The sequence below is a fragment of the Polypterus senegalus genome, chromosome 10 (assembly GCF_016835505.1).
Source record: "Polypterus senegalus isolate Bchr_013 chromosome 10, ASM1683550v1, whole genome shotgun sequence".
NCBI lineage: Eukaryota > Metazoa > Chordata > Cladistia > Polypteriformes > Polypteridae > Polypterus > Polypterus senegalus.
Genome location: NC_053163.1, coordinates 557,990 through 583,340, shown reverse-complemented (window position 1 = coordinate 583,340; position 25,351 = coordinate 557,990). Strand labels below are relative to the sequence as shown.

General features: G+C 46.2%; 1 protein-coding gene across 1 annotated transcript; it reads right to left on the bottom strand.

The window, feature by feature from the left end:
- Positions 1–89: 89 nt before the first annotated feature.
- LOC120536423 lies at positions 90–24,882 on the bottom strand. The gene is made up of 14 exons (XM_039764763.1): positions 22,925–24,882; positions 20,123–20,461; positions 19,730–20,008; positions 18,697–18,789; positions 16,644–17,015; positions 16,233–16,532; positions 14,409–14,759; positions 10,330–10,680; positions 9,897–10,226; positions 8,947–9,306; positions 4,753–5,109; positions 4,205–4,549; positions 1,545–1,877; positions 90–397 (listed from the first exon to the last, which is right to left on the bottom strand). The coding sequence occupies exons 1-14, from the start codon at positions 22,974–22,976 to the stop codon at positions 339–341; spliced, it is 3,921 nt and encodes a 1,306-aa protein (XP_039620697.1). The 5' UTR covers positions 22,977–24,882; the 3' UTR covers positions 90–338.
- Positions 24,883–25,351: the final 469 nt, after the last annotated feature.

The window sequence follows — 25,351 nt, the reverse complement described above, 5'->3', positions numbered from 1 at the left end:
AGTTCCCTGTAGCTAACAAGATGTTCTTAATCTAAAACTGAATGAAAACACAAACCGACATCACGATATCCTAACAATATGGACACTTGGGAAGTTCATTTCAGTTTTATTCAATTCTTATTCTTCGTGGTTCATACAAAATGTATCAAAGGTATAAAAAAGCAACCAAACCTCACGGCTTCACATAAAGCAGGGAAGGAAAATAAAGCTGAGGGTCAGAATAACATCAAGAATGTCGACTCAAAGTCAAAGGTGCGTCGACCTGTCGGCTCTCCAGGGGGTCCTCACGATCAGACCATGGAGGTCTCGAGCTGGGCCGCCATGTTAGCGTCGTCTGGTCACACCGAGGTGCCATTCAGAGGTCGGCGGGCATCACGAGGTGAAGGTCTCAGGGATTCTGTGTGTCAGCAGGAGGAGCCAAGGAGAGAAAGAGAAGGAAAAAGAATTAGTGGCAGAAGACGAGAAGAAATGAAGAGCAAATCGCAGCGCCAGCGTGTCCCACTTCACACCAGACCACGCCATGTTAACTCCAAGTCAAGTCTTATTTACGGTGTGTATAAAGAGACACTTTCCAGATGTTATTTACCCTCTCCCACTGATTGGCATCTCCTCTCTCGTGAGGGGCAGTGATGTGTGTTTGTGATGCACTGGTTTATATCAGAATACTTTTATCATTGTGAATACATTAAATGAATACTTTAAATCATTTTGTTATGCTAGTAGCTGTAGACGTTGAAATCAGCGTAGAACTTGGCGTATTCAGCATTAACATTTGCAGTGCACCACCTGTTGGAATGGATTTTGTAATGTACATAGTAATAAAGTTCATTGCTTTTGTCATTCCAACAGATGGTGCAACACAAACATCAGCACTGCTTTTACCAGCCCCATACCACACAGCTTATAACAAGCAGACACGGCGGATGTTAAAACTGAATGGAGACAGTTTGACAGAAGTGTGAAATCTCCTGGATTCGGTCATTTAAAAATGTCAAATAAAAGTTGTACATTCCTTAGGTTTGTCCAGTGTGTTCATGGGGCCTAAAGAGATTTTAACAAGTAGTCAGGCTGGGCACACCAGACACAACTACAGCTAGCCTTACAGGCCATCAGGTGGCACTAAGTCGTGCCATCCATTGGTGTGGTGGCTGGCGCTGCCACTTCACAAGTCCAGAGTCCTGCATTGAAGCCCCACAGCGGGGTGCTGTGTTGGTGCAGGGTCTCCATTTTCAATGAGGCATTCAGGTTTACTGGACTGGTGCTGATAGGTGGGCTGTGCACTCAGGGGGCACCCTCTGGGCAGTTAGATCCTGCCTTATGCCCAGTGCCGCCAGGAGAAGCTCTGCCTCCCAGCGACTCTGAACTGATTAGGCAGGCTTGGAAATGTTGAAGAAATACCATTCAACTTTTATGTTGACACCTCTGATTATCATATAAAACAAAATAAATGTTTCTGAATTACTGAGGTTTGAACAGAACAAGACGTGTCATGGAGAACACGCAGGGAAGGAAACTGAACATCTGACATGGGGTCACACGAGCACCTGGAGATATGGAGCAGCTCTTCTCGATGGCCTTCCCCTTCATAGTCTCGTGTTTGACCTTACAGATGAACTCCACGTCCTCCAGGTCACTCAGAGCCGTGGGGGTGAATTCTGCTGTAGACGTCAGGGAGTACTTCAGGTCATTCCAAGATGGCTCATCCTGCCTCACTCGAGGATTCCACTTCTGTTTGACAAAATTCATTAATTTTGAGCTGCGCTTTCTCTCCCAGTTGATGTTAATCTCTTTAGGGAAGAAGTCTGACGCAGTGAGGCTGAAAGTGCAGAGCTGATTGAGTCCAGTGAAGTGGACCTCAATGTCGGAAATGCGTGGCTCTGTCAAAAAACATGAAACAAGAAGACAGAGGATTAAAGGCGGACCAGGAAACAGAGTGCCAGGCAGAGGCTGCCAACTGAAGGACCAACTCAAATAAGATGGCGCCGTGGGACCTCGGCTTCAGTTTAAAGTCAATACATTAACACAAGCAATTCAGATCCAAAGGAGTAATGCGTTAGATTTCTTTAATCGTGTTGTTCAACACTCCTGTTACTGGCAGCAGCGCGTCTCTCATCGTCCAAACCAGACATCCTTGAGTGTGTCTGGGAGTTTGGATTGGTTAGAATACAGCAGGTAGAGATGGTTAGATCTTCCAAAAAGTTTTAATCTCCACCTTGGGACAAATAAAGTATCTATCTATCTATCTATCTAACCATTATCCAACCCACTATATCCTAACTACAGGGTCACGGGGGTCTGCTGGAGCCAATCCCAGCCAACACAGGGCACAAGGCAGGAAACAAACCCCGGCAGGGCGCCAGCCTACTGCAGTCTATCTATATATCTGTTATATAGCACCATTTACATCTATCTATCTATCTATCTATCTATTATATAGTGCCTTTCACTTCTATCTATCTATCCATTATATAGTGCCTTTCACTTCTATCTATCTATCCATTATATAGTGCCTTTCACATCTATCTATCTATCTATCTATCTATTATATAGTGCCTTTCACTCTATCTATCTATCTATCTATCTATTATATAGTGCCTTTCACTCCATCTATCTATCTATCTATTATATAGTGCCTTTCACTCCATCTATCTATCTATCTATTATATAGTGCCTTTCACTCTATCTATCTATCTATTATATAGTGCCTTTCACTCTATCTATCTATCTATTATATAGTGCCTTTCACTCTATCTATCTATCTATCTATTATATAGTGCCTTTCACTTCTGTCTATCTATTGCATTATAGTTAAACATTTGCTTTCATTAATATTTCTGCTGTTATACAAAATCATCCAGCGTCTTAACAGTAAGTGAGATCCAAGGTCCTGCTCTGCTTCACATTATTATCTTTATATCAGTGGGGGTCCTGATCAGGTGGTACAATATTTTGGGTGGCATTGACTTAAAATCTGTGAGCCCCTGATCTAAGCTATTCTGTTAATGATGACTTTGATTTAAAACTCTCCCAAACAGTTCAAAGTCGCTGTTAGAAACTCTAATATCTGGCAGCAGAATCTGTCATCGCCCTGAGAACTGAAACTAAGAATAGCTTCTTTTGAAGACCCCGAGCATGATGCCAGTCCATACGAGGTCTTAACTGGATTCAGTGAAGGCCAGGTACTGTAAATACGGCACAGTGGATTTTAGACTAAGAAGAAGCAGTAAACATGGATTTTCAAAACGAGCACAGTTACTAAACTGAACTCACTGAAGTGAATTTGCAGGGGTGATGAGTTAGAATCGGTCAGCACAACATTTGAAAACAGGCTGCTAACTTCTCTGTCTTCATCACTGCTGATCTTAACAGAGTTTTCCACCCAAAACTGGGATTTTTTAAACAGTAAGCTACGTAATCTGTCGTAATGACCAATAAATCTTTTCAAAGTCAAGTTTTCATTGTGAATACAGTTTCTGAAATAATGGGAGCCTAAAGTGATCAGCGTTTGGCGTTGTCTCCACACCTGAGTGAACATTACGGTCAAACGTTATAAAGCGTTACTTCAGACAGAGTGCTGCTTAACACCACTAAAACGATTAAATGCCATCAGGAACGTCACTCAATAAATAATGACTTTAAATGATCCCCGTGACATCACAGCTTACCCACAATCCCCTCCCAATCACAGAGAAGGTCTAAAGGTCAGAAGCCTCATGAACTCCGACCCAGCGTCACACAAGCCACTTATTATGGCCAGAAACCGCAAACCCCTGGCCCACCAGACTTGGCCTTACTGCATTTGAGTTTATTAGTTAAAATGGAGGGACGGTGGGCTATCAAAGGAGTGGACCAAAGGGTGGTCATAATACCTGCTAGGAGCTCTTTTTAAATTGAGCATCAAAATGTGATCCTGATCTCAAAACAGTGGCCACCAAAGCCCTAAAAACTGCTAAACTTCCAACGTCTTGTAGTTTTAATCAAAAGGACCCCAAAGCTCAGTGGCAGACGGCGTCCTTCACACTCCCTCTGTGCTGGCCATGATGTCACACGCCACACATACATGACCAGCATTGGGTGGCGTTGCTAAATAAAAGTAAATAAACCCTAAAGTATTGACAAGAAAATCTGCACATCTTACTGTAACATTGAATATTAATAAAATGACAGACAGCACAGCACAAGAAGTGAGAAGATGGTGACGCACCTCTAGCACTGGGCCAGCTCTTCTCAATGGCCTTCCCCTTCAGAGTCTCGTGCTCCACTTTACAGATGTACTCCACGTCCTCCAGGTCACTCAGGGTCTGGGGGGTGAACTCGGCTTTGGAGACCACCCAGTACCTGATGTTGTTCAATGACGGCCCATCCTGAGTCACGCTGAGAGGATCCAGTTCTGCTGCAGAAGGTCTCCTCTTCTTCTTCCACTTCCTCTGCCAGGTCACCGTGATGTCTTTGGGGTAGAAGGCCATCATGGTGCATTTCAGAGTGCACAGCTGACCGAATTCAGTGAACTGGGCCACCACGTCAGAGACTAGAGGTTCATTAACGAGATCTGTGACAGAGAGACAGAGTGTCAGGGACAGACTAGAGAGCACAGAGGTCAGTCACCTCATGCCAGCCTATGGAGACATGCCATGTCACTCAGAAAACATTTATGTCACAAAGCAAAGGAGAAGAAAAGAGCACAGCGGAAACACACCAACTGGCTCAGGACCAGCCTGCTCCGACATGGCCGACCTCCATTAAAGCTCATACCTGGTATCACAATCCTCCCAGAGTGCTTCTCCAAAGGGGCAGAGAGACATTCGTGTTCCACCCTGCAGATGAACTCCATGTCTTCAAGCTGAGCTAAAGAGTCAAGAGGAAAAGTGAGCCGACTCTGCACTTTGTAGCCATTTCCCTTCATGTCTGGACTGGGTGTATCAACTGAAGTCTTCCACCAGGCATTCTCTTCCAAGACCTCGCCGCTTGCCTTCAGACTCCTTTGCAGCCACGTCACTTCAATCAGTTTGGGGTAAAAGTCCAGGATTGAGCAGCTCAGGATGTAGGAATTGTCATTTGATGTGTCCTTAGCCACCTCGATGTCAGACACAGAGGGTGGGTGGCACAGAGCTGTAAACATGGAGAGACAGCAGATTAGAGAAGGGTGGGCCACTTGGGCATCAGAGACCTGTCACACACTCCAGCCCCCCAAGCTGTGGATTTGTGTTTTAATCTTGGGTGGTCCTCTCGCACAGCCGTGTGGTGACAGTAGCTGTAATCAAGTTGTTCTGTCTACTTGTTTGTGCCCTAAGCTTGCTGGGATGGACGCCAGCTTCACCAAGATCCTGCAACGGGAGAAGTGGGCTTGGAAGTGGATGGATGGGAAGATGGATGTCCAACCACCAGGCAGCACCATAACGTATTAAAATACACAACTTCATTGTATCAGACAGAGAACACAAATCCTCCTCTGTACTCCTTACCCCTGTTTGTATTCCACCATTTAACCAGCAGAGCCCCCCAAGGCCACCCACTCCTGTCCAGTCCCTCTGTGGGCGAGGTGAGTGAATCTCATTATTAACATAAAGTTCTGAGGTTGCCATACAGAATTACGGTCCATCACTCTCCTCGCCTGATCTGTTGGATGCCATGGGTAGTGCCAGGTCGTGCTGTGGAAGGGCCTGAGGAGCCGTGCTTCCCTTATAGGCTTATAGTCCTTATAGTAAAGAACTTGAATTCTGTATCTGATCCAGAAGTGCTGACAAGTCACGTGGGCGGAAGAACATAAGCACTTCCGGGTGCGGCCCTCTTTAAAGGACTGCTGGAGACCCAGCAAGCGAGCTGGAGTTGGGTGGAGGTGGACGGAGCTTGCTGGGAGGAGTGGAGAAGAAAGAGAATTGTGATTATTAAATTTATGTACTTGTGTGTTGTGGCTGTGGTGCTTGGAGGGCACTGTTTAAATTATGAAAAGATCTTCTTGGTGCTTTTACCTGGTGTCCTGAGTGTCTCTCTGTTGGGTTTAAGGGGGCATCAGCGTCCACACCACATACACCCCAATCAGAGTTATTCACATACCGGTCTGCTTCTCATTACCCCCCTTCAAACTCAAGTGTCACTTGTATGTGTCACCTGCGTCCCCTTCCCATTACCACTGGCCTCCTCTCAGCGATCTGCACCTCATTATTGTCAAGTCCATAATGCACATTCAAATTAATTCACATAGCAGACGCATTCATCCAAAGTGAATTACAAAGACATCAGTTTGAGGTTTGTTTTAAAGCAAATCTCACAAGACTTGACATCAGAACATCACTTGGCATCTCAAATGTCCTCCTGCTCACCACGGCACACGGCTGCACCAACACAAAGGGTCAGTCACCTCATGCCAGCCTATGGGGTCCCACAATGTCACTCAGAAAACATTCAAGTCACAAAGCAAAGGAGAAGAAATGGAGCTCTTTAGAGTTTGTTCAATAAGACTTGCATATTTCATTTATGTGGATATTGAGATTATTATGGGATAAGTTAGATAAGACACAGCTATTCAGTAAATAAACTGGGACAACTAACGTTATGCTGTGTGAATGGAGTGTATTTAAACAGGAGTTTAGCAGGAGGAGCCCCACATTTAAAAGACTGCCAGGCTCAGACGGACTTCCGTGTCCTGTGAGTGACGGACCACTGCTGTCAGAGCCCCCGGGAGACGCTCTTCTAATTCAGTGCAATTTCCTTTTGATATCAATGCACATTTTCTTTTATTGTAATCTAATTATCATGTGGAAGGTGTAAAATTATTATGATAAAAATATATTTTGAGAAAACAATAAAAGTTCATAAATGAGGTGTAGCTCAGGGCCATTCACTGCCCTTCCTGGTCACAGCTGGTTAGCCAAAGCAGGGGGTGCCTGGCCAGCTGGACTGGGGGGCTGAAGGCTTTGCATCGACCTGCTTGTAGTCGTTTTCATGAGGGTCCTTTGCTCAGAGACAGAGATGCTGCACATTGTATGAGGAGCCCACCATGCGAGGAGGAAAGCGTGGACTGGACAGCAGGTTTGAGAGGGCAGTTTACGACCAAACTACCGGGTTATCCTTTCTTTGTTGTTTGTGTGAAATCGCAATGGCTGCTTACACGCAGGAACAAAGCAGACCCACTGGGGGTCTGTGCCGCGTCTGAGCTCTTTCATTAGCGAATGCTGCGCCCACTCGCTGGTCCAGGAGGTGTGTGATAGGCGGCGTCTCGCATGCCATTTGTCATCCTGAGGAGAGGACATGTCCCTCTGTGACTTTCTACTCTTCCATCCATAGGAGAGGCCAGGCTGCCTGTGATTCTCTCTCTCCATTCGTGGGCCATGTGGTAACAAACACTAAACGGGTCACAAATCAGTCACTTGGGTTGTATTTTTCTTTTGGTGACACTCATTTGACTCTGCTTATTTACACTCTGGACCCCTTAAGCTAATTTATAAACAATTAAATGTGTAACATTCTGTCCTGCCTGTCCTGGTCCTCAATCATAATGTAACATTTAAGGCCTGGAGCAGAGACATGGTTCAAGAGTAGAAATGGAGCAGCAACATTTACTTATAAAGCACATTTTCATACAAACACAGGGTCCCCCTCAGACTGTACCTGACAAAACTCAAATGTTTAATCTTAAACTGGATAACCAGCACTTCTATAAATCGGATTCTAAATGGGAGAAATTGTTTCACCACGGAAACGGGAGAGAAAACTACTAAAGCCCCCATGACGAGGTGACGTGCTTTTCAGTTACGTTTGGCATGAAGGCTTTTAGGCAGATCTGCCATCATCAGCGTGGCCAATCAGTTCTCTGCCAGCAGCATCACGAGGGGTGGAACGCCGCATACGCCTTGAGATGTAAAGATGAGCTCGTCCAATGAGAGAAGAGAGACCGCGAGGAAGACGCCCGCCATTCACCTGCCAGTCAAAGCTCGAGTGCTGAATCTTCTCGTCACCCAATGTGACTCCTCCGCTGATGGTGACGTCACCTCAGTCTTTACAGACACTGGGATTGAAGCTTTCTGACTTTAAATGGTGAATTAGCGTTTCACATGAAGACCTCACTATCATCATTAAGTGTTTTTTTATCATTTATTTCATTAAGGTCACTTGCTGTTATTCTATTTTAATAAATACTTGGACACTTTTACATTTCTAGATCTTGTCTGTGCATCTTCAGTGCATCGAGTAATAAAGTAAGTACAGGTCACCTGGTGTGGGGAGATGCCACGGGGTTAGTTGAAGTGTCACCTCTCTGGTGGGTAGGTGGCACTGGTCAAGGCACATCAGTCTCTGTGTGTCCAGGATATTCTCAGGGGTCAGTCTGTCCCCTTGAGATCTCAGGTTACATCTGGGGTCACCCATGAGTTGGCCATGCTAAAGCCAGCGAGCCCCACCGTGGAGTACAGAGGGGTGACGGGCACTGTGGGCCTCACTTGTAATCAGGGCTCGAGTGGGCAGGGTCTCTGAGTGTGTGTGTGTGTGTGTGAAGGGTTAGGGAGCAGGAGTAGAACAACCTGCAGCAGAACAGACCTGGAAGTCCCCCCGACCCTAGAAGATGAGGCACAGTCTTCTGACCGATGCCCATTGTGTTGTCATGTGCTGTCACATTCTGAATGCCACACCTTCACTAAATGTTACACCATCCAGAATAAATCTAAACCCTGAAGACTTTACATAAAGTGAGAGATCCAGCTAATAGGCTGCTGCTGCTCAGAATTCACTAACAAAACATTTTTAAATCAATTGAATTGAAAACTACGTGTGGCAAAGAGCTTAATGTTGCTGCTTCACCGCTCCAGGGACTCGGGTTCAAAGCCCAGCCTGGTCACTCTGAATGTTCTGTCCAAGACTAAGCCACATTTGTGACTTACACACTTATTGTCATTCCTTCATGTCACTTTATTTGTGTACGTGCAGTTGAGTCAACCATAAAAAGACGTCTACCTGTGGGCAGCGATTCACCTGAAGTCTTCTCCATGGACGTCTCCTCCAGGTTCTTATGCTTCACCTTACAGACGTAGTCTACCTCGTCCACGTCACTCAGGCTCTGGGGGGTGAAAGCGACCTGACTGTTCAGCCAGTAGCTGACATTTTCTACTTCTGGGGGTGATGTCTTAACTTGAGCCTTCCACTCATCAGTCCCCGCAGTGACCTCACTGCCCGTCTTTTTGTCCCTCCTGTGCCACGTCACTTCAATCTCTTTGGGGAAGAAGTTCTCAATGCAGCAGTTCAGGGTGCAAGGCAGGCCAAGTCCACCCCACCTCGAAACCTGCATGTCTGACATGACGGGTGGGTGCAGCAGGCCTGAAAAAATAAAACAAGAGCAGGTGACCACTGTGAAAGTGACCGTCACTGAGGAGGTAGTGACGTGGATTTCTGTACAACAAGTCATTGCTTTAGGCCAAAGAGATAAAAGTGACAACATGTCTGAATGCACAAACACACACAGCTCTCACATGCTGCCCATTACCGGACCCCAACGCCACACCAGCACTTGGCTGCTTCAGTCCAGCCTGACCTGACTGGTTCACTCTTGTCACCACTTTTTAAAAGTTGGTCACATGTGACAGTTGGGGTCCAGAGTGAAGGACATGTAAGGAGATACCAGTTGGGAACTGAGCTCCTCGGCTAGACACAGTTCAGACAGAAGCAGAGGTCTAAACTAGCATGACACTTCATGAGACTCTTGGCACTTCTGCTCCCTGAAATGAGCTAAAGAGTCGGGGTCTGCTGGTTTAGATTAAAAATCAAGACCTCAGCGCACATCACAGAGCTGTCTTTAACAAATATGGATGACAAACAGCAAAACTGGACAAGAACTTTAATCAAAATCGAGACTCTGTCACTAAAGAGCAGTCTGTGATGGCTGGCATAGGACACAGTGGGACACTCACCTGGTATGACCAGCTTCCCACTGCACCTCTCAATGCCCTTCTTGTTGAGGGTCTTGTGCTCGACCTTACAGATGTACTCCACGTCCTCCAGGTCACTCAGAGTTTTAGGGATGAAGGTGGCCACAGATTCCAGCTGGTAGCTCCGTTTTCCCCACTGGGGTTCAGATGTCACCCCTGTGATGTCTCGTCCCTTCCCACCTGCCTGTTGCCAGGTCACCTTGATGTCTTTGGGGTAGAAGTCCTGGATGGAGCAGCTCAGGGTGCAGGGCTGGCCAAGTGCTTTAAACTCCTTGACACGTACTTCTGACATGATGGGGTGATGCTGCATGACTGGGCATTGGTTAGACAGAGAGAAAGAGTGAGAGAATGAGGGTCAAATAGGTGGGCGTACATGCAGGTGGGTTTCATTCTGTTGGCTCAAGACCCCACTCACCTGCACTCACTGAGCAGCTCTTCTCAATGGCCTTATCTCCAAGGCTCTGATGGTCCACTCTGCAGATGTACTCCATGTCCTCCAGGTCACCAAGGGACAAAGGGGTGAACTCTGCCTGGGATACCAGTGAGTACCTGCTGCTCCTCATCGCTGGACCAAAGTGGGTTACACTGGGGTTCCACTTGCCTGCCCCAGCAAGTAGAAGCTCCTTGGTCTCCTTCTGCCTCCTGAGCCACGTCACGGTGATCTCTTTGGGACTGAAGTTTGACACGGTGCAGGTCAGGAGGCAGGGCTCACCAAGGCAAGTGAAGGCGACCTGCATGTCGGAGACGACGAGACGCATCTTCTCAGCTGGAAAAGCAAAGAGAGCTCATTAACGACAAAGTTAACGACCTGTGTGGTCTGAGCTCAAGGTGGGGTCTGTGTGGATGGAGGTGGAAGACCCTTGGTGTGGCTGAGGTTTGCGTGTCGTCTGAGGTGTCACCAGGGTTACAGTCACTTTGTACACAACGTGTGACCCCACTCATCACCGGGACCCTCATTCTCTCTTTATTCACGTATATTGGCGTTTTTATAACGTTCTTTCTTTTTTGGGTTTTATGAGTGTGTCGTTGTTTCCTTCCTTTTTACTTTCTTGTATACGAAGTATAAGGAAAGTACTGTAATCGTCCAAAAATTAGATTTTCAAGATTTCAATGAATCTCGATGTTTTAGACCTCCATGAGTCCAAAAATAACATTCTGTGTGTGTGTTGGTGTTTATGTGTGTGTCTGAGTGAGTGTGTGTAAACACGATAACTTGAGGACGACTTCGGTATAAACTGTAGATTTCTATCACCTTTTTGGCCATTTTCTGATAACCAGTAGTGCTACTTCACCTTTTATTCATGCAGCTGAAGAGTCTGATTTATTCAACTTGACTTTGATAATAATTGTGTGATATATTATTAATTTGATTTGATTTGATTTGATGTTGATGGCTCTATAACGTACAGAATATAATAATCTAATCCTTGTCTTGTGGTTTACTCCTCAAATATCCATCGTCATATCTGAGTAAACCAGAAAGTCGAGGGGACAGCTCTCCTGGTTTTAGTATCATTCAGTTGTTAATTTAGCATTGTCTCGTTTATTTCTTAGTTTATTTCAGAATGGCTCTACAAGTTATTCTTCATTCCTTCAGTGTATTGAGCCTAAAGGGTGTTGAAGTTGAGGGTCCTTCAGTCTTCAGCACTGCTGCTTAGGTATCCCCTGATCCTGACTGTGCTGTTTGGCTTTCATTTCTAGATTTCTGGATTGTGTTTTTTGAGTGTTTTAAAGTACTTGGTTTTAAATTTCTGGTTTTTGGAATTCTTCTCATTCGAGGTTTTCCTCATTGTGTCCAGGATTAGGTTTTTTGTTTTATTTTTTGAGTTGCCTTTTTTGAGACAAGGTTCTTATTTTTCTTTGTCAAATCTTTGTTAATATAAAACTTCATGTTAAAGATGATCATTATTGGTTCATTTTTGGGACAAGGGGTTTGACGGTTCCCCTCTCCCTTTTGAGAATTTTAGGCCCATTTTGTCAGTGCAGGTCACAAACCCTGCACCTCGAGTTCTGGGTGGCAGGCTCATTTTGTGTGTAGAGAAATTAGGGTTGGGGTTTGGGGTCCTCGTCTTGTCCTCGAGTTTTGTTTCTGGTTTGGTTTGGTTTTACTCTTGAGATTTAACATTTACAAGATTAAACGAGAATCCTGACGTCTAACGGCTCTCTGTTAATTCTGATTAAATTCTTTAGGCGTGTGCGTCTTTATTGCTCTTCTATTCTCATTGTCTTGTTTTTCCTTGTTAACGTTTCGACTTCTTTTTTAATTCAGTTGGTTCACTTTTGTTTCTTTAGCTTGCTCTCGTGTAATATGAACTAGGTTATCATGTTTTTCTTATCAATTTATTGTTTTAAATACATCTTTAATAATATTTTGTGGTTGTGTGAGTTTGGGAGAAGCGCTTTTTTATTTTTAGTAGGTTTACTTCAGAGCAAATTTAAATAATAATGTATAAGAGACTCTGTAAAGGGTACGACGATAAAGGGATTTCTGAGTACTTCAAGGGGGCAGCCGGCAGATAAAGGCCAGGAAGTGACGAGCATTTGAGGGGCTGCCCAGAGTCGTGCCACTCGTCAGATTGGGCGGCCAGCACCGAGTCCACTATAGGGGGCAGGCGGCCAGTGGCCGAGGTCTTGTTACGGTTTTAATCTCCTCCATTGTCAGCTGACTGTAGTTCATACTTCAAATATTGACAAGCATCGCTGCTTTCAATTAATGCTCAACCAGTTTCAGCCTCGCTCTCTGCATGCTTTAATAAATCTGCATTTTAATGTTAACTAGTTCTGTATTTAGTAGTTAGTGTAACCTATACGTGTGTTTTAACTGAGAATTGTTCACAGTGTTGTTCACCTGCACTCAGTGAAGGGCGCAACACAAAAAATAAGTTGGGACTGTAACTGTCATTTTATTCATTGGCCATCAGTGTTAAAAGAAACTACGGGCAGATTATCATTGTGTTTTACCTTCTGTTATAGATAGATAGATAGATAGATAGATAGATAGATAGATAGATAGATAGATAGATAGATAGATAGATAGATAGATAGATAGATAGATAGATAGATAGATAGATAGATAGATAGATAGATAGATAGATAGATACTTTATTTAATCCCAAGGGGAAATTCACATAATCCAGCAGCAGTACACTGATACAAAGAAACCAGTGAAATAGATTTATCAAGGCACAGTGCCAACAATAGATCTCAAAGAAACGAAATACACGGGAACTGACGTCCGTCACACTGTTGAACACCGGGGCCTATGACCTGTCAAAGGACTTCCACGAGACACACCAGTGCTAAAAACTGTGCAGAAAGAGTAAATGACACACACACACACACACCCACATGAAGAGAAGGACAGGCAAGCCCTCCATGAATCTCAGGGTCTTCACTAGCCTGCTTAGAGTAGGCCTCAGCCCAGGCAGCCTCACCACCCAATTCCACAGGCAGGCTTCGGCCTACTCACACTCAAAAAGGGAATTGGACTTTAAAAGTTCAAACTGTTTCTTTAAATGTCCCAAAATATACACAATACACTATATTATTATTATTATTATTATTATTATTATCCATCCATCCATCCATCCATTTTCTAACCCGCTGAATCCGAATACAGGGTCACGGGGGTCTACTGGAGCCAATCCCAGCCAACACAGGGCACAAGGCAGGAACCAATCCTGAGCAGGGTGCCAACCCACCGCAGTATTATTATTATTATTATTATTATTATTGTTGTTGTTGTTGTTATTATTACTTTGTAAAATTTTAATTTCCCCTCAGATCCACATAAAGTATCATCTAATCGAGTGCCCCACAAGGGAGAGGAACTGTAAAAACCTCTGGCTTGAGAGAAAGTTTATAAATGAGCAAATGAAGAATTTAAAAAATACGACTGCAAAGGCAAAAAGAGTTGGCCAAACAAGGAAACCCACCACAATAAACTTTAACCTGCAATCCAAAAGTTGAAAGTCTAAAACAAAAACAAATAAATCTCATTAAAATGGGGAATACTCCCTAAAAAGAAAGAAACACTTTCCCAACATCGATGAACTGCCAAAGGCCGTTCCATTGGCAGTGACACCAGTTTGGCGCCTCCTGTTGGAGTTCCACACAAAACAAAACCTCAAAGAACAAAGAAGAACATACAAATCCATCCATCCATCCATTATCCAAGCCCCTATATCCTAACTACAGGGTCACGTGGGTCTGCTGGAGCCACCACAGGGCGCAAGGCAGGAAACAAACCCCAGGCAGGGTGCCAGCCCACCACAGACGTATAAAATCCACGCCGTAAATGAAGACAGAGAGTACTAGTCATAAACAATACATCAATATAGTAAACATAAAAAACACTTTACAATGAACAAAGAAGGCAGAGGACACACAATGGCTGAAACGTAACAATGAGGAGTTTAAGGGAAACCCAAACAGGTTTAGTTACCGACAGAAGCGAAGCCGACAGACAAACGTCACAATGAAGAGCCGTCTTACCAGCCGACGTCAGCCTGATGTCCTTCTCGTTGGGGATCTGCAAGGTCACATGTTCTACCCTGCAGACGTACGTCACCTGCTCTATTTCGTGACTCTTTGGAGTGAATTGAACCGTAGACGTCACCTCGTAAGTGTTGTTCTTCTGCTCTGGCTTTGATGTTCTCACTGTGGCTCCCCACGCCTCCCCTGCAGTAACTGGCCGAAGTCCAGTCTCCCCTCCTTCTCGCAGCCACGTCACATTGAGACCACTGGGGAAGAACTTGGAGATGGTGCAGCTCAGAGTGCAGGGGTGGCCAACTCTTGAGAAACTGAGCAGTTCAATGTCAGACAGCTGTGGACGTCCATCAATACCTGAAACACAGAAGGGCAGCTGGTGGTGGACACTTGGACAGCCACAGCCACATCTTTATTTATCTGTCAATGATTTGCTTACTCATCCTAAAGAAGAGCAAACTTCATATGCTAACTGATGGGCTGAGTCTAAGAGGAGAGACGATGAAGAATGTTTTGTTCCCATTGGGTTTCTTTCAGCTGATTTCTCTGGGCAGTGTAAGTGATGAACATTCAAATGAAGACCAGATAAGTATGGCTCTTCATTTTGGGGCTGGAAATCTGCTCTTCCTGTGGCTGCCATGTGCGGCGTGAAAATCTCAATAGAGCGGCCATTCCTAAATGGCTCATGTGACATTTTAGTGAAACCCTTTGAGTTAAAACTCTGCGTCTGCACTTCATTTCATTTCAAATCCATTGTGGTGGCACACAGAGCCAAAGTTCTGAAAGTGGTGTCACCGTCCAAATACTTACAGACCTTTTAGTAACATATGCAGTTTCAACACTGAGGCTGCCTGCTTACACTCAGAGTTCAAGATACGATTGTTTGAAAACTTCAAAAGTGTGCAGAAAAATATGAACATTTAGATTACATTTATCTAATTAATAAAATCCAAAATATGCTGAAAACTGGACTCCAGCTACTGGTGGTTCTGACATTTCCTCGACTCGACTGCAAATAAAAGTTGATGGCAAGAAAAACGTAGCAAGGGAATCAAGGTGTGATAACGAGACAAGCAAACAAAGCCCAAAGCATTTTCAATTCTCAATAAGATATGCCATGAGTGCCCACAGGCCACCAGGGCCATCGTAACAACATTACAGGCAAAGCAGTGCACTGGGACCCCCACCCTACACCACCACTCGGCACGTCCAACATACAGAGATCGGCAACTGCCCAGCGTGCCCATGCGTTAAGATGGGAGGAGTTATCTGCCTCATGAATAGTGACAGCTGTCGAGTGGGTGTGTCTCGCAGTGGGCGTGTCATTATTGGACTCTCTCTCGGGTAGCAGCACTGTCATGGAGTGCCACCAGCTTGATTTTCTGCTGTGTAAACCCCGTGACCTAAACATGAAACCCGATTAGCCGTTCACCGCACTGTCCAAACCATGGAGCTCTGGAGGTCTGCAGCTGGACCCTTCTCCTCCATCTTCTGGTCTCCAAGTTAGAAACCCCTCAGCACAGGGAAGGACCTCAGGAGGGATCGTCAGTTGTTGAGCAAACACAAGAGGTCAAGCCAGTGGTCCATCCCTGTACAGTTGTCACCTTATCTTACCATCTCAACCTGCCTGATGACTATTTAAGGGGGCTAACAGCATGTGGTCTTTATTTCTGTAGCATTCAAAGTTAAAAGTACTGAGAGCCTCAGACTACTTCCAAAACTCCTGACAAGTCACTTGATACTCTCATCGTGGACCACATACTCCGTACATTCAGCTCAGTGTCTAACAATTCTAGTTAAGACCCCAGTGCCACTTGTATACCTGCTTACCTGGAGTGTCCCCGGTGGCCGTCTTCTCCACTCTCCCCATGGATTTGTGCTCAGTGACCACTGAGATTTTGAACCCAAGGCTCTGGAGCCGAGACAGGGGGATGGAGCAGATGCTGCCAGTGCTGAAGTTCCCGTTGTTGGTTTTTGTGATGTCCAGTAGTTGTGATGGCACTCTGTCTTCTCCCAGTTTCCACGTGAAGCTGATGTCTGCTGGGTAGAACTCCTCTGCCCTGATCTGCAGCCTGACATCGGAGTCCGAGTCCTGAGAGACGTTCTCGATATCCGAGAGTTGAGGCCGAACTGAAAGCCATCAACACAGGAGACATCGATGAGCTCAAAACTGCGACTGCACGTCATTAATGGTGGTCAGCACAGCAGACTAGAGAGAAGGACACAGAGGGGCTCACTTACCACACACCTGCTCCAGTCTGACCACGCGCTCCACGCTCCTTCTGGTTAGCCGGTGAGTCGCCCGACACTTCAGCTCGGCCCCCTGGTGCTCGCCTCTCTTGGGTGTAAAGTGCAGTTCTATGGGGGTCTCCACTAGAAGAAGGCCTCCTGCAGATTGTCCTTTAGTCAGGGTGTGACCAGATGGGTCAACGAGGGGCATACTGTCCACCTGACAGTCTGTCTGCTGTCTGTCCAGTGCGTGCCAGGCCAGTCTCACGTCATTTATGAGCCACTGCAGGGTGACCAGTCTGAGCCTCCAGCCCTTGATGGTGCTCCGGATGGACGTCGGCTCATCTTGGACCAACTTTAATGGGACGAGAGGTGACAGGGACACTGAAAGACAGGAGATGGGCTCAGAATGAGAGCTGCATGTGAGGAGCCCCACGGTGGGCACTAACTGACCAGGTGTTCTGATGCTCTTCACTAATGTTGGCTCCTCTCCTGGCATTTCATGATTTCTTTTCTCTTTTTATTTTTTCTATTGACCTTTCTTTCTTTCTTTCTTTCTTTCTTTCTTTCTTTCTTTCTTTCTTTCTTTCTTTATTCCCAAAAGTTATTTGTGTTCCTCTCTTTTGCTTTCTCTTTCAGTATTTTTTTCACTTTTGGCACCACTGATGTAATAATTGAGCTTGTTTGTTTTTATTATTTTTTTATTCTCCACCCTCGTAATTGCCAGATATTATTATAATGTTCCTTTTTAAAATGCTTTATGAAGAACATTAGAGTGATGTTAATGTGAAATGAATAGAAGGGCCACATTAACTTACTTAGACAAGCTGTGCCAGCCTGGAGCAGCAGTGGGCTAATGAAGTGATGCCATCTGCATTTGAAGTTGGCACAGTCAGTGATGGTGATGTACCTGTAGATACGCCATAAGAGATGGCGGAGTAGCCACCTGTCTACTTGACTAAAAGGGGGCTCTCTAGGGTGGTCCACAGATTCAGCAGCTGGGCACCAAGTGGCGCCACTGATTTAAATAGCAGGGTTGTGATTGGCAGACACTTGGGCACTTTGAGTGGCACTGGGTAAGGAAGGAAGAGAGTCTGCATGAGGTGGGCTCTACCAGTTTACCACAGTTAAACGATACGTGTGCCCGAGTGATTGAACAGTGCCCAAAAGTCCTGTGGACCCTCGTCAAAAGTAAAACAGCGGAGGATTTGAAGGCTGAGCCCAGGTGAATGGTTTGGGGTCTTGAGCCCTCTGAGAGGTCAGTGAGTCAGTAAGGCAGGAAAGGTGATTTGAAAATGAATATCCGCCATTTCTCCTCTATTGTTTCTTTTTTACCTTCTGGTGATTGGTACGCTGGCCTTTATAGGCTGGCAGAGTTAGAACATCAGACACAGAAAATGCTGTTGGCTGTAAGGTTATTTATTTATTTATTTATTTATTTATTTATTTATTTATTTATTTGAATACTCGGCTCATTTCAGTCACAAATCAAGCACAAGATCCAAACGACTCTTACAAAGTCACTGGAAGACAACGCCGTCCCTAACAATGAAGAAAACAAAAGAACAAGCGAAGCGGCCCCCTTTCTTAAAGACGCCTGCCCCCCGCACTAACCCTGACCATGACTCGTGTCGCTGCTGAGCTGCGTCGGTGACGTCCAGAGGGTTCTGCCGCCCATCTCTCCTAATAAAATGGCTTTGAATGCTTTCTGATATTCTCTTATGATTTGATTATTTGAGTTCCTAAATGTGTTTGCTTTTGAAAACTGCTGCTCTTAGGGGGGCACGTAAGGTGGTCATGCAGGCCCTCAACATCTAGGTGCCCCTGAGAACATCCATACTTGTAATTGTTGACTCCTGTGAATGTTTTACTTCCTAAAACGAATGCAGTTTGGGGGTCCACAATCAAATGTTACATGCCCCCCCCCCATCCAATTCAAAATGGCTTTTTTGCACCCAGGGCTACTAAATTGTACTTTAGATAGAAAAGAGGAGGGCACCACCTTGTGTCCTGGCACTGCGGGTCACCAACAGTAGCAATGGCCCCAAGTCACATGTTCTCTCACCTGACAAGAACCAGAAGAGGGTGAGGAGGAGGATGAAGAAGGCGATCACTGCGGCCATGATGAGTCCAACCTCTGCGCTGGTCAGTCCGACATCTGCAGTTATCAGAAGAACAAAATAAGAAAAAGTCAGTTGGCACCCCAAAAGAAGTTGATGTGCGGCATGTCGGCCAGTCGGTGGGGGTCTGGAGGGTCCGGTAAATGAACACAGCATGAGGCCTCTAAACACTCACTGGCACTTTGTGCTGACAGGACAGGGCACAGCTGGGCAAGTGCCAGCGTCTACTGAAAACAACAAGAACACCAACCACCGGCAAAGACTGGCAAAGAGGAAATTAACGAAACATTGAAACCAGGCCAAGCGGTTAACGGAAACAGAGAGGGGACAGAAAGGTGAGTTTTAGAAGGAATACGCCATACTAAGAACTACAGATGGAAGGATAAGTAAGCACATACTGGACCCTGGGGACCTTCAGAGTGGTCTCCTTTTGGAGTTTGGCGACTAGCCCGCTGTGTTTCCTCCCAGACTTTTCTCACATCATCATGTTATACTTTTCACTGCTGCTTTATGAGACGACTGTAAATGTTTTACTCTGCTGGCTCGCAGTTTCCTTTTGTAAATCTAAAGAGCGACCTTATTAGCCAAGCGGCTACGGGTGAACAGCATAAGGGGCCATCCATGACATGGGGGGCTTGAATTCAGTGCCATCATTGGCCCTAAGGTCAGGTGGTGTTCTGCAGAGGCTTCACACCCCAGGCTTGTTGGTTTAATGTCTGCCGGTAACTTACGTTGAGACCCTCGGCGGGTCCCTCATCACACTTGAGCTCCAGTCGTAAAAGACAAAGGCCTCGAAACTGGATGTGAAAAAGGAGTGAAGGCCTTGTGGAGTGCTGTGAGCACACATACACACACACGCACACACACACACACACACACACACACACACACACACATACACACATACACTTTATGGCCGCCAGTCACACAGGCCCATCCTTTTGTACTTATTGACACAAAGACGACGGGCTCACTCACATGTGACGGATCTCCTCAGCGGCTCCTTCAGGGCCTCATGCGTCACCTCGCAGGTCAGGTCATCTCGGCTCTTGGGCGTGAAGCGGTAGCTGCTCTCCATGTTCAGAGTGCCGTCTGAGTTGATCTGTGGCTCTGTGGTGCCCAGGGGGTCGACACTCCTGCCATTTCTCTTCCAACTAAAATGGATCGGTTTAGGGTAGAAGCCTTTGGCCGAGCAGGTCACCGTGTGCTCATGGAGCAGCTGAACTGACGTGGGGGACAGGAGGACTTCAGGAGGGACTGAGGAGACACACAGACAGACACATCGTCCTTACTGGCATCCCCACCTCTACGGTATCCATAAAGTCAACAGGGTTAAGTTGGCATTGACAGAGCTACCTGAAGGTCACTCACCTTGGATGGTCAGCACAAGGCTGGCTGAGCCCTTCTCTCCTCCATAGGTGACTTCACACTCATACTGTCCCTCGTCCCTCTTCACGATGGATTCCAGGAGCAGCGAGGCGTTTCCTCTTCTGATGTCATTTTCAAACAGGCTGGCCTCCTGTCTCACCGTGGACTCTTTATTTTCAAACTTGGCCACTGGGAACCCATACTGGTACCAGATGACAGTCAGGCCTTTGGGGTCGATGGGGCCTGGTGTGACCGTGAAGGTGCATGGCAGCACAACAGCCGAGTGCCTCAGAGCGATTATACTGAGCTCAGATGAGAAGACGCTGATGGTGGCCTCCGAGCCTACAAACACAACAAGCTTGTGCCATTAGATGGACTTCTGAAGGTGTTGTCTGCTTTGGGATGTGAAGGTGTGGTTTGGGGTCTTTTATGGCCATTGGATTGTAGGCCACACTGGCTCTCTGATTTAGGGGCCACATCAAGGACCAAAAAGTGAATTATGGGGCATCAGCAGAAGTAGAAGACCTCAGTGTCTGTACATAGTGGGGCATTATGATGGTAACGGCCTCTGAGTGTCGGACCTCTGGCCAGTCTGTGAGCTTTCAGCTGGTGGGTTTCTAACTCCTGCTGTGGTCACCGCTGAGTGTTTATCTAAATAGATGTGTCCGAGGAGTAAAAGGACAGCAGAGGGGAGCTTAACTTTGAGAAGGTGGCGTGTCAAGTGGGGAATTCAAGGCTGGTCTGGCATCCGTGACCATGAGGTGCCCACGTGACATCACAATTAAAAACAAGGCCGAGGGCCGCGACGTCACAAGACTGTAGTGACTTTGACGCAGGCATGCAGCGTTCCAACAGAGGGACAAGCAGGACAACAAGCGCCGAGGAAAGCGAGTTGGAAAAAGACATTCAACTGACCAGTCTGACCAGTCAGGGAGTGACGAGAGGACCCAATCAGGGAAGGCCTTGCAATAAGCACGAGCCAATCAGAGGGAGATTAGAAAATCGTTTTTAGAAAATCGCGTTTACACCACACGACAGCACAGACGCTTCGTGTTCAGAGCCAACATTTTAAACGTCTTCATCTTCAAGGCTTGAAAACGACGGAGTAGAGTGGACAGAAGGTGAAACCCCCATAAATGGAAGAGCGTTCGTGTGATCGGGGGTCTCGGAGTGAGATGGCTGTTATGGCGCCACTTGACGTAACGGTCCACTTGGCTGAAGTCGTGCTATGATTGAAATACATATATGAGCAAGGCCTGATGGGTAATGGCTACCAGAGGTGAATACAGGCAGGTTAACGGCCTGAGTCACAGAGTCGGGGTCACGTCTGTGCTGCTGCCGAATACGACGGAAGTCACGGCAGACGGCGGTCTTTGTTCTGCCTCAGGTCGCTTGTAATGGAGAGAAAACCCACCGAGCCTGGAGGAGCCCCTGGGTGAAGGACACGTGCTGCTGTAGGAGAGCTTGAGCCACGCGCTTTGAGGGGCTTTGATTACTTTTGATTGGTTTTTTACTTTGTTTCCTTAATTACTTTTGAAAGGGAAATGAAATGGCGACACACTGGAGAAGTATGTGAAGAAGACACTCATCTGTGTGTTACATGAAGAGTAAAAGTTAGCAATGTGTGTGATTTTGTACTTTGCCTTTACAACCCTTACAGTGTGTTTATGAAAAGGTCAGAGAAACGACAATGACCCTTCATTAAGCACCTGGCTGAGAGGTGACCGTCATTCAGCCAGGGACACAACACCCAGGATTTGAAAGAGTGACGTTTGACGAAGTACCGCCTGTACAATTTAAAGGACGTCACTCTAGACTGGCGTCCCGAACACGGGGACTGTAATTCACTTTCCTGCTCAGGATGTTTATATAATGGATGGACAGGGGGTATGGGGGTGATTGCCTTCCAGCGTTGTGTGCGCCCCCCCGTCCACTGGATGCCAGCGTCCCTCTGGCGTTGCTCCCCATTGTCAGAGTTATAGTCCTGGTGGGGTCCTTGGGGGCTTCTAGGGTTTAGGGTTAGGATGTTCCACCTGGCCCTGGCCTGCTTCTGGGGTGCAGTACACCTGGGTCCAGTCTGAAAGGGACCACCATGTCACTTCACCAGGCGCGATGGAGTTGGTGTGAAGGAAGGATGAAGAAAAGCAAAAGAATGTGAATGGCTGTGTTTCAAGTGCGGATGGAGAGGTTGTCTCTATTGTAATTACACACCAGGCAAGTAAAACCTGCTTTTGAACCTGTGACTGGTGTCAGCACTATTGTGTTTGGGGGTCTGAAGCAGACCCTACAGGTCACAAGTATCTTTCTGTATTAAACAAAGCCCTGCTTAACATAAGACAATGGATATTCCTAAAGGAGCCCATCACCGTCTGGCCTTCCATGTCAGATTTTACTGTGGAATTCATTTCAGTGGCAGTCAAAACAGTTTTTAAGTTATTTTCATACGAGCTTCATTGAAAGCAGCCACAAAATATTGACTCTTGTGAAACACCATTTTGGAAAGTCAATAAGGGCATTATGCACGGGAAAGGCGCTATATAAGTATAATTAAATGTTATTACTGAGCTGAACAGGGAAAGAAGGTAAAAAAACAATCTTTCATTTTGAGCGATGAAACAACCGTTTACTTGTTTCGTGCGGTATTGTTAGTAATTGTGTTAAAGCGCAGGCCGACGGACCCCACTTCACGGCCCCCTATTCAATAAAACCCGCGGTTCGCTCGGCCGAGTCGCTGTGTAGACGCGCGCCTGCGCAGTCAACGCGCACCCCGAAACCCTCCGCCCTTCCCACCTGCGCCTGACTCACCTGCAGCGAGGAGCAAAGGGAGAAGCAGCGCAGGCAGCGCCCAGCCGGCCATGAAGCTCGCTCGTCTCTGACTTTCGTTTTTACATTCGTCGATCTTGTGACCGCAGCAGCTACTTTCGCCAAATCATCGTAAATAAAGCCGCGGCCCGTGTGAAGTGAGCAGGCAGCGGAGCAATGGAGAAGTGACACGACAGATCCGGAACTGAAGAGAGAGTCGTGACTCGGGCTTCAAGTGTCTGAAAATAAAAGAACTGTCTGAAAAAGAGAGAAGGGACCACTGCGGGGGTCTTTAAATGAAAGTTAATTTAACAAGAACAAAAGAGACGCGGGCGGAAATGGCAAAGGACCACGAGGACCAAAAGACCCACCCGTTAAACACACAAGAGCCGCAAACCAGAAATCAGAGAGACGTGGAAGGCGCATAAAGACGGGGTCTTAACAGCTGACGCCGGGGGAACTTATTGAGGTCATTTTCATTAACTGAGGTGGTAGTTGAGATGTCTAATGTTGCACTTTTGGGGTCTGTAATTCAAACCCGCGATCGAAATCGCAGTTACGGAGATCTGCAGCCGAGCGCAGTGCCGCCCGAAGCCCACCAGGAGCCCCCGGCGCCCTCCACTCCTAGAAGGAAAAAAAATGAAAAACAGCAAAGCAGAAATAATTATGGACGGAAAAACACGACTGTCTTCGTTTAATACAATAAACCAAAGTAACGGCAAACAAAACGTGCAAAATTAAAAATATGAATAATAATAATGAATATCTTAGGAGGTGTTTTAAGGCAAACGCACATTTAAACCATAAGAATGTCAAACTAACCCCGTGCTCTGTAACTGTAATTCCTACACACTGTGATCAATTAAACATGGCACACAATTTAAAGGCTGGCTTTTCCCTTTGCTGGTGTGGGTGCTGTGAAGTCCCCTGTGTCATCGTCACATGACACTTGAGTTGCAGCCTCCTGGTTGATCCTTTCGGTTTTGATAGTCGGGTTAATTCTTATGACACTGCAGTCATCTTTTCTTTGAACCTTTCTGACCACCAAACAATCTGGAGATGTCCATGATGCTCAGATAGACACGTTGTGCACTGGGGTGGTCATCAGAGGTAGGAGGGCCCCCCATAGGTGTTCTGAGGAACTGCAGTATGTTAGGTCAAAGGTCAGCAGTCACCTAAACATCAAATGGGCATGAGAACAGCAAGTAGTGCGGGAGCACAAAATGGTGGTGTGGATAACAGCAAACACCACAAAAAAAGGCTTTGAGATTCTAAGTGACAGAGAGATGTGGTTGGTAGCCATCAGAGCAGAGTATGCCAGGCCAGACATCAAAACCAGAGAGAGTCTGACTGATGGGTTTGAGAAGGAGAAACGAGACTTTCTGAAATGTGGACGTCAGCCATGCCAAGTAGCTTACGACCGGCCATCATGTCCTCCTGCTTTCTATTAGCTGCACATCATTAGAACGGAGAGGTCAGTCAAGCATCAACGAGCTGGGCAGTAAGTTGTTCGAATGGACAGTGACAGTCAAGGCCATGACTTTAGCACAGCAGCAGAGGACTTGAGGACTCGCTCAGGGGGGCAGCACCTGTTCACAGACCCCATTCTCATCAGCTTCATAGGCTGGACACCCAGCTGGCTACCTGCAGGCTTCATTTGTCCAGTCAGCTCATCACCTGTGGAGGAGGAAGAGGAGGAGGAGGAGGAGGAGGACTGACCCGCTTTGACTCCTGTGTGGCGTTTTACTTTGTGTTGAGATGCAGACGTCAAAGAAGATGGTGACATTCGGGTCCGCTGACCGTCAGATTTTGCAGTACGTCATAAAGTCTTGTGGATTTCTTTTAAAGAATTGTTCTGAGGTCAAACTGCAAAGGGTTTGGTACACACTGTATTCATTCATTCATTCATTTATTTATTTAACATTTCAATGTGAGGGTGTGATATCCCGTGTAGTGGGAAGTGGCCCCAGCCTACACTCTGGACATCTGATAGTTCATGAACCGAACGGGATCAAATGGAGAGATGAGACACAGACAAAAATTGAAGGGTGAATGGTGCACTCCTACAGAAACTACACACACACGCTCCAATAATGAAGGTTGTCTTCTCTTATCCCGGGTTCAAGACGTTCCTCCAGCAGGAAAGAAATATGCACAAAAAACAAGTGTGTGTGTACATACAAAAATAAAACAATTGCACCAAACCCAAAATCAAAAACTATCCCAGCACCAAATAAGTATACATACCTCCACCAAAAATAATCACTAGGAGATATATAACTCTATATATACAAAAGAATACATGCAAAAGCCGCCAAAATTACAACTGCTCCTCCAAATAGCTCAGCAGTGCTTATTCCTACCTCGCTCTTAGGTCCACTGACGACCCTGTTGGCCGGTAACTCTTTAAATATAACCGGCAAGATTGTC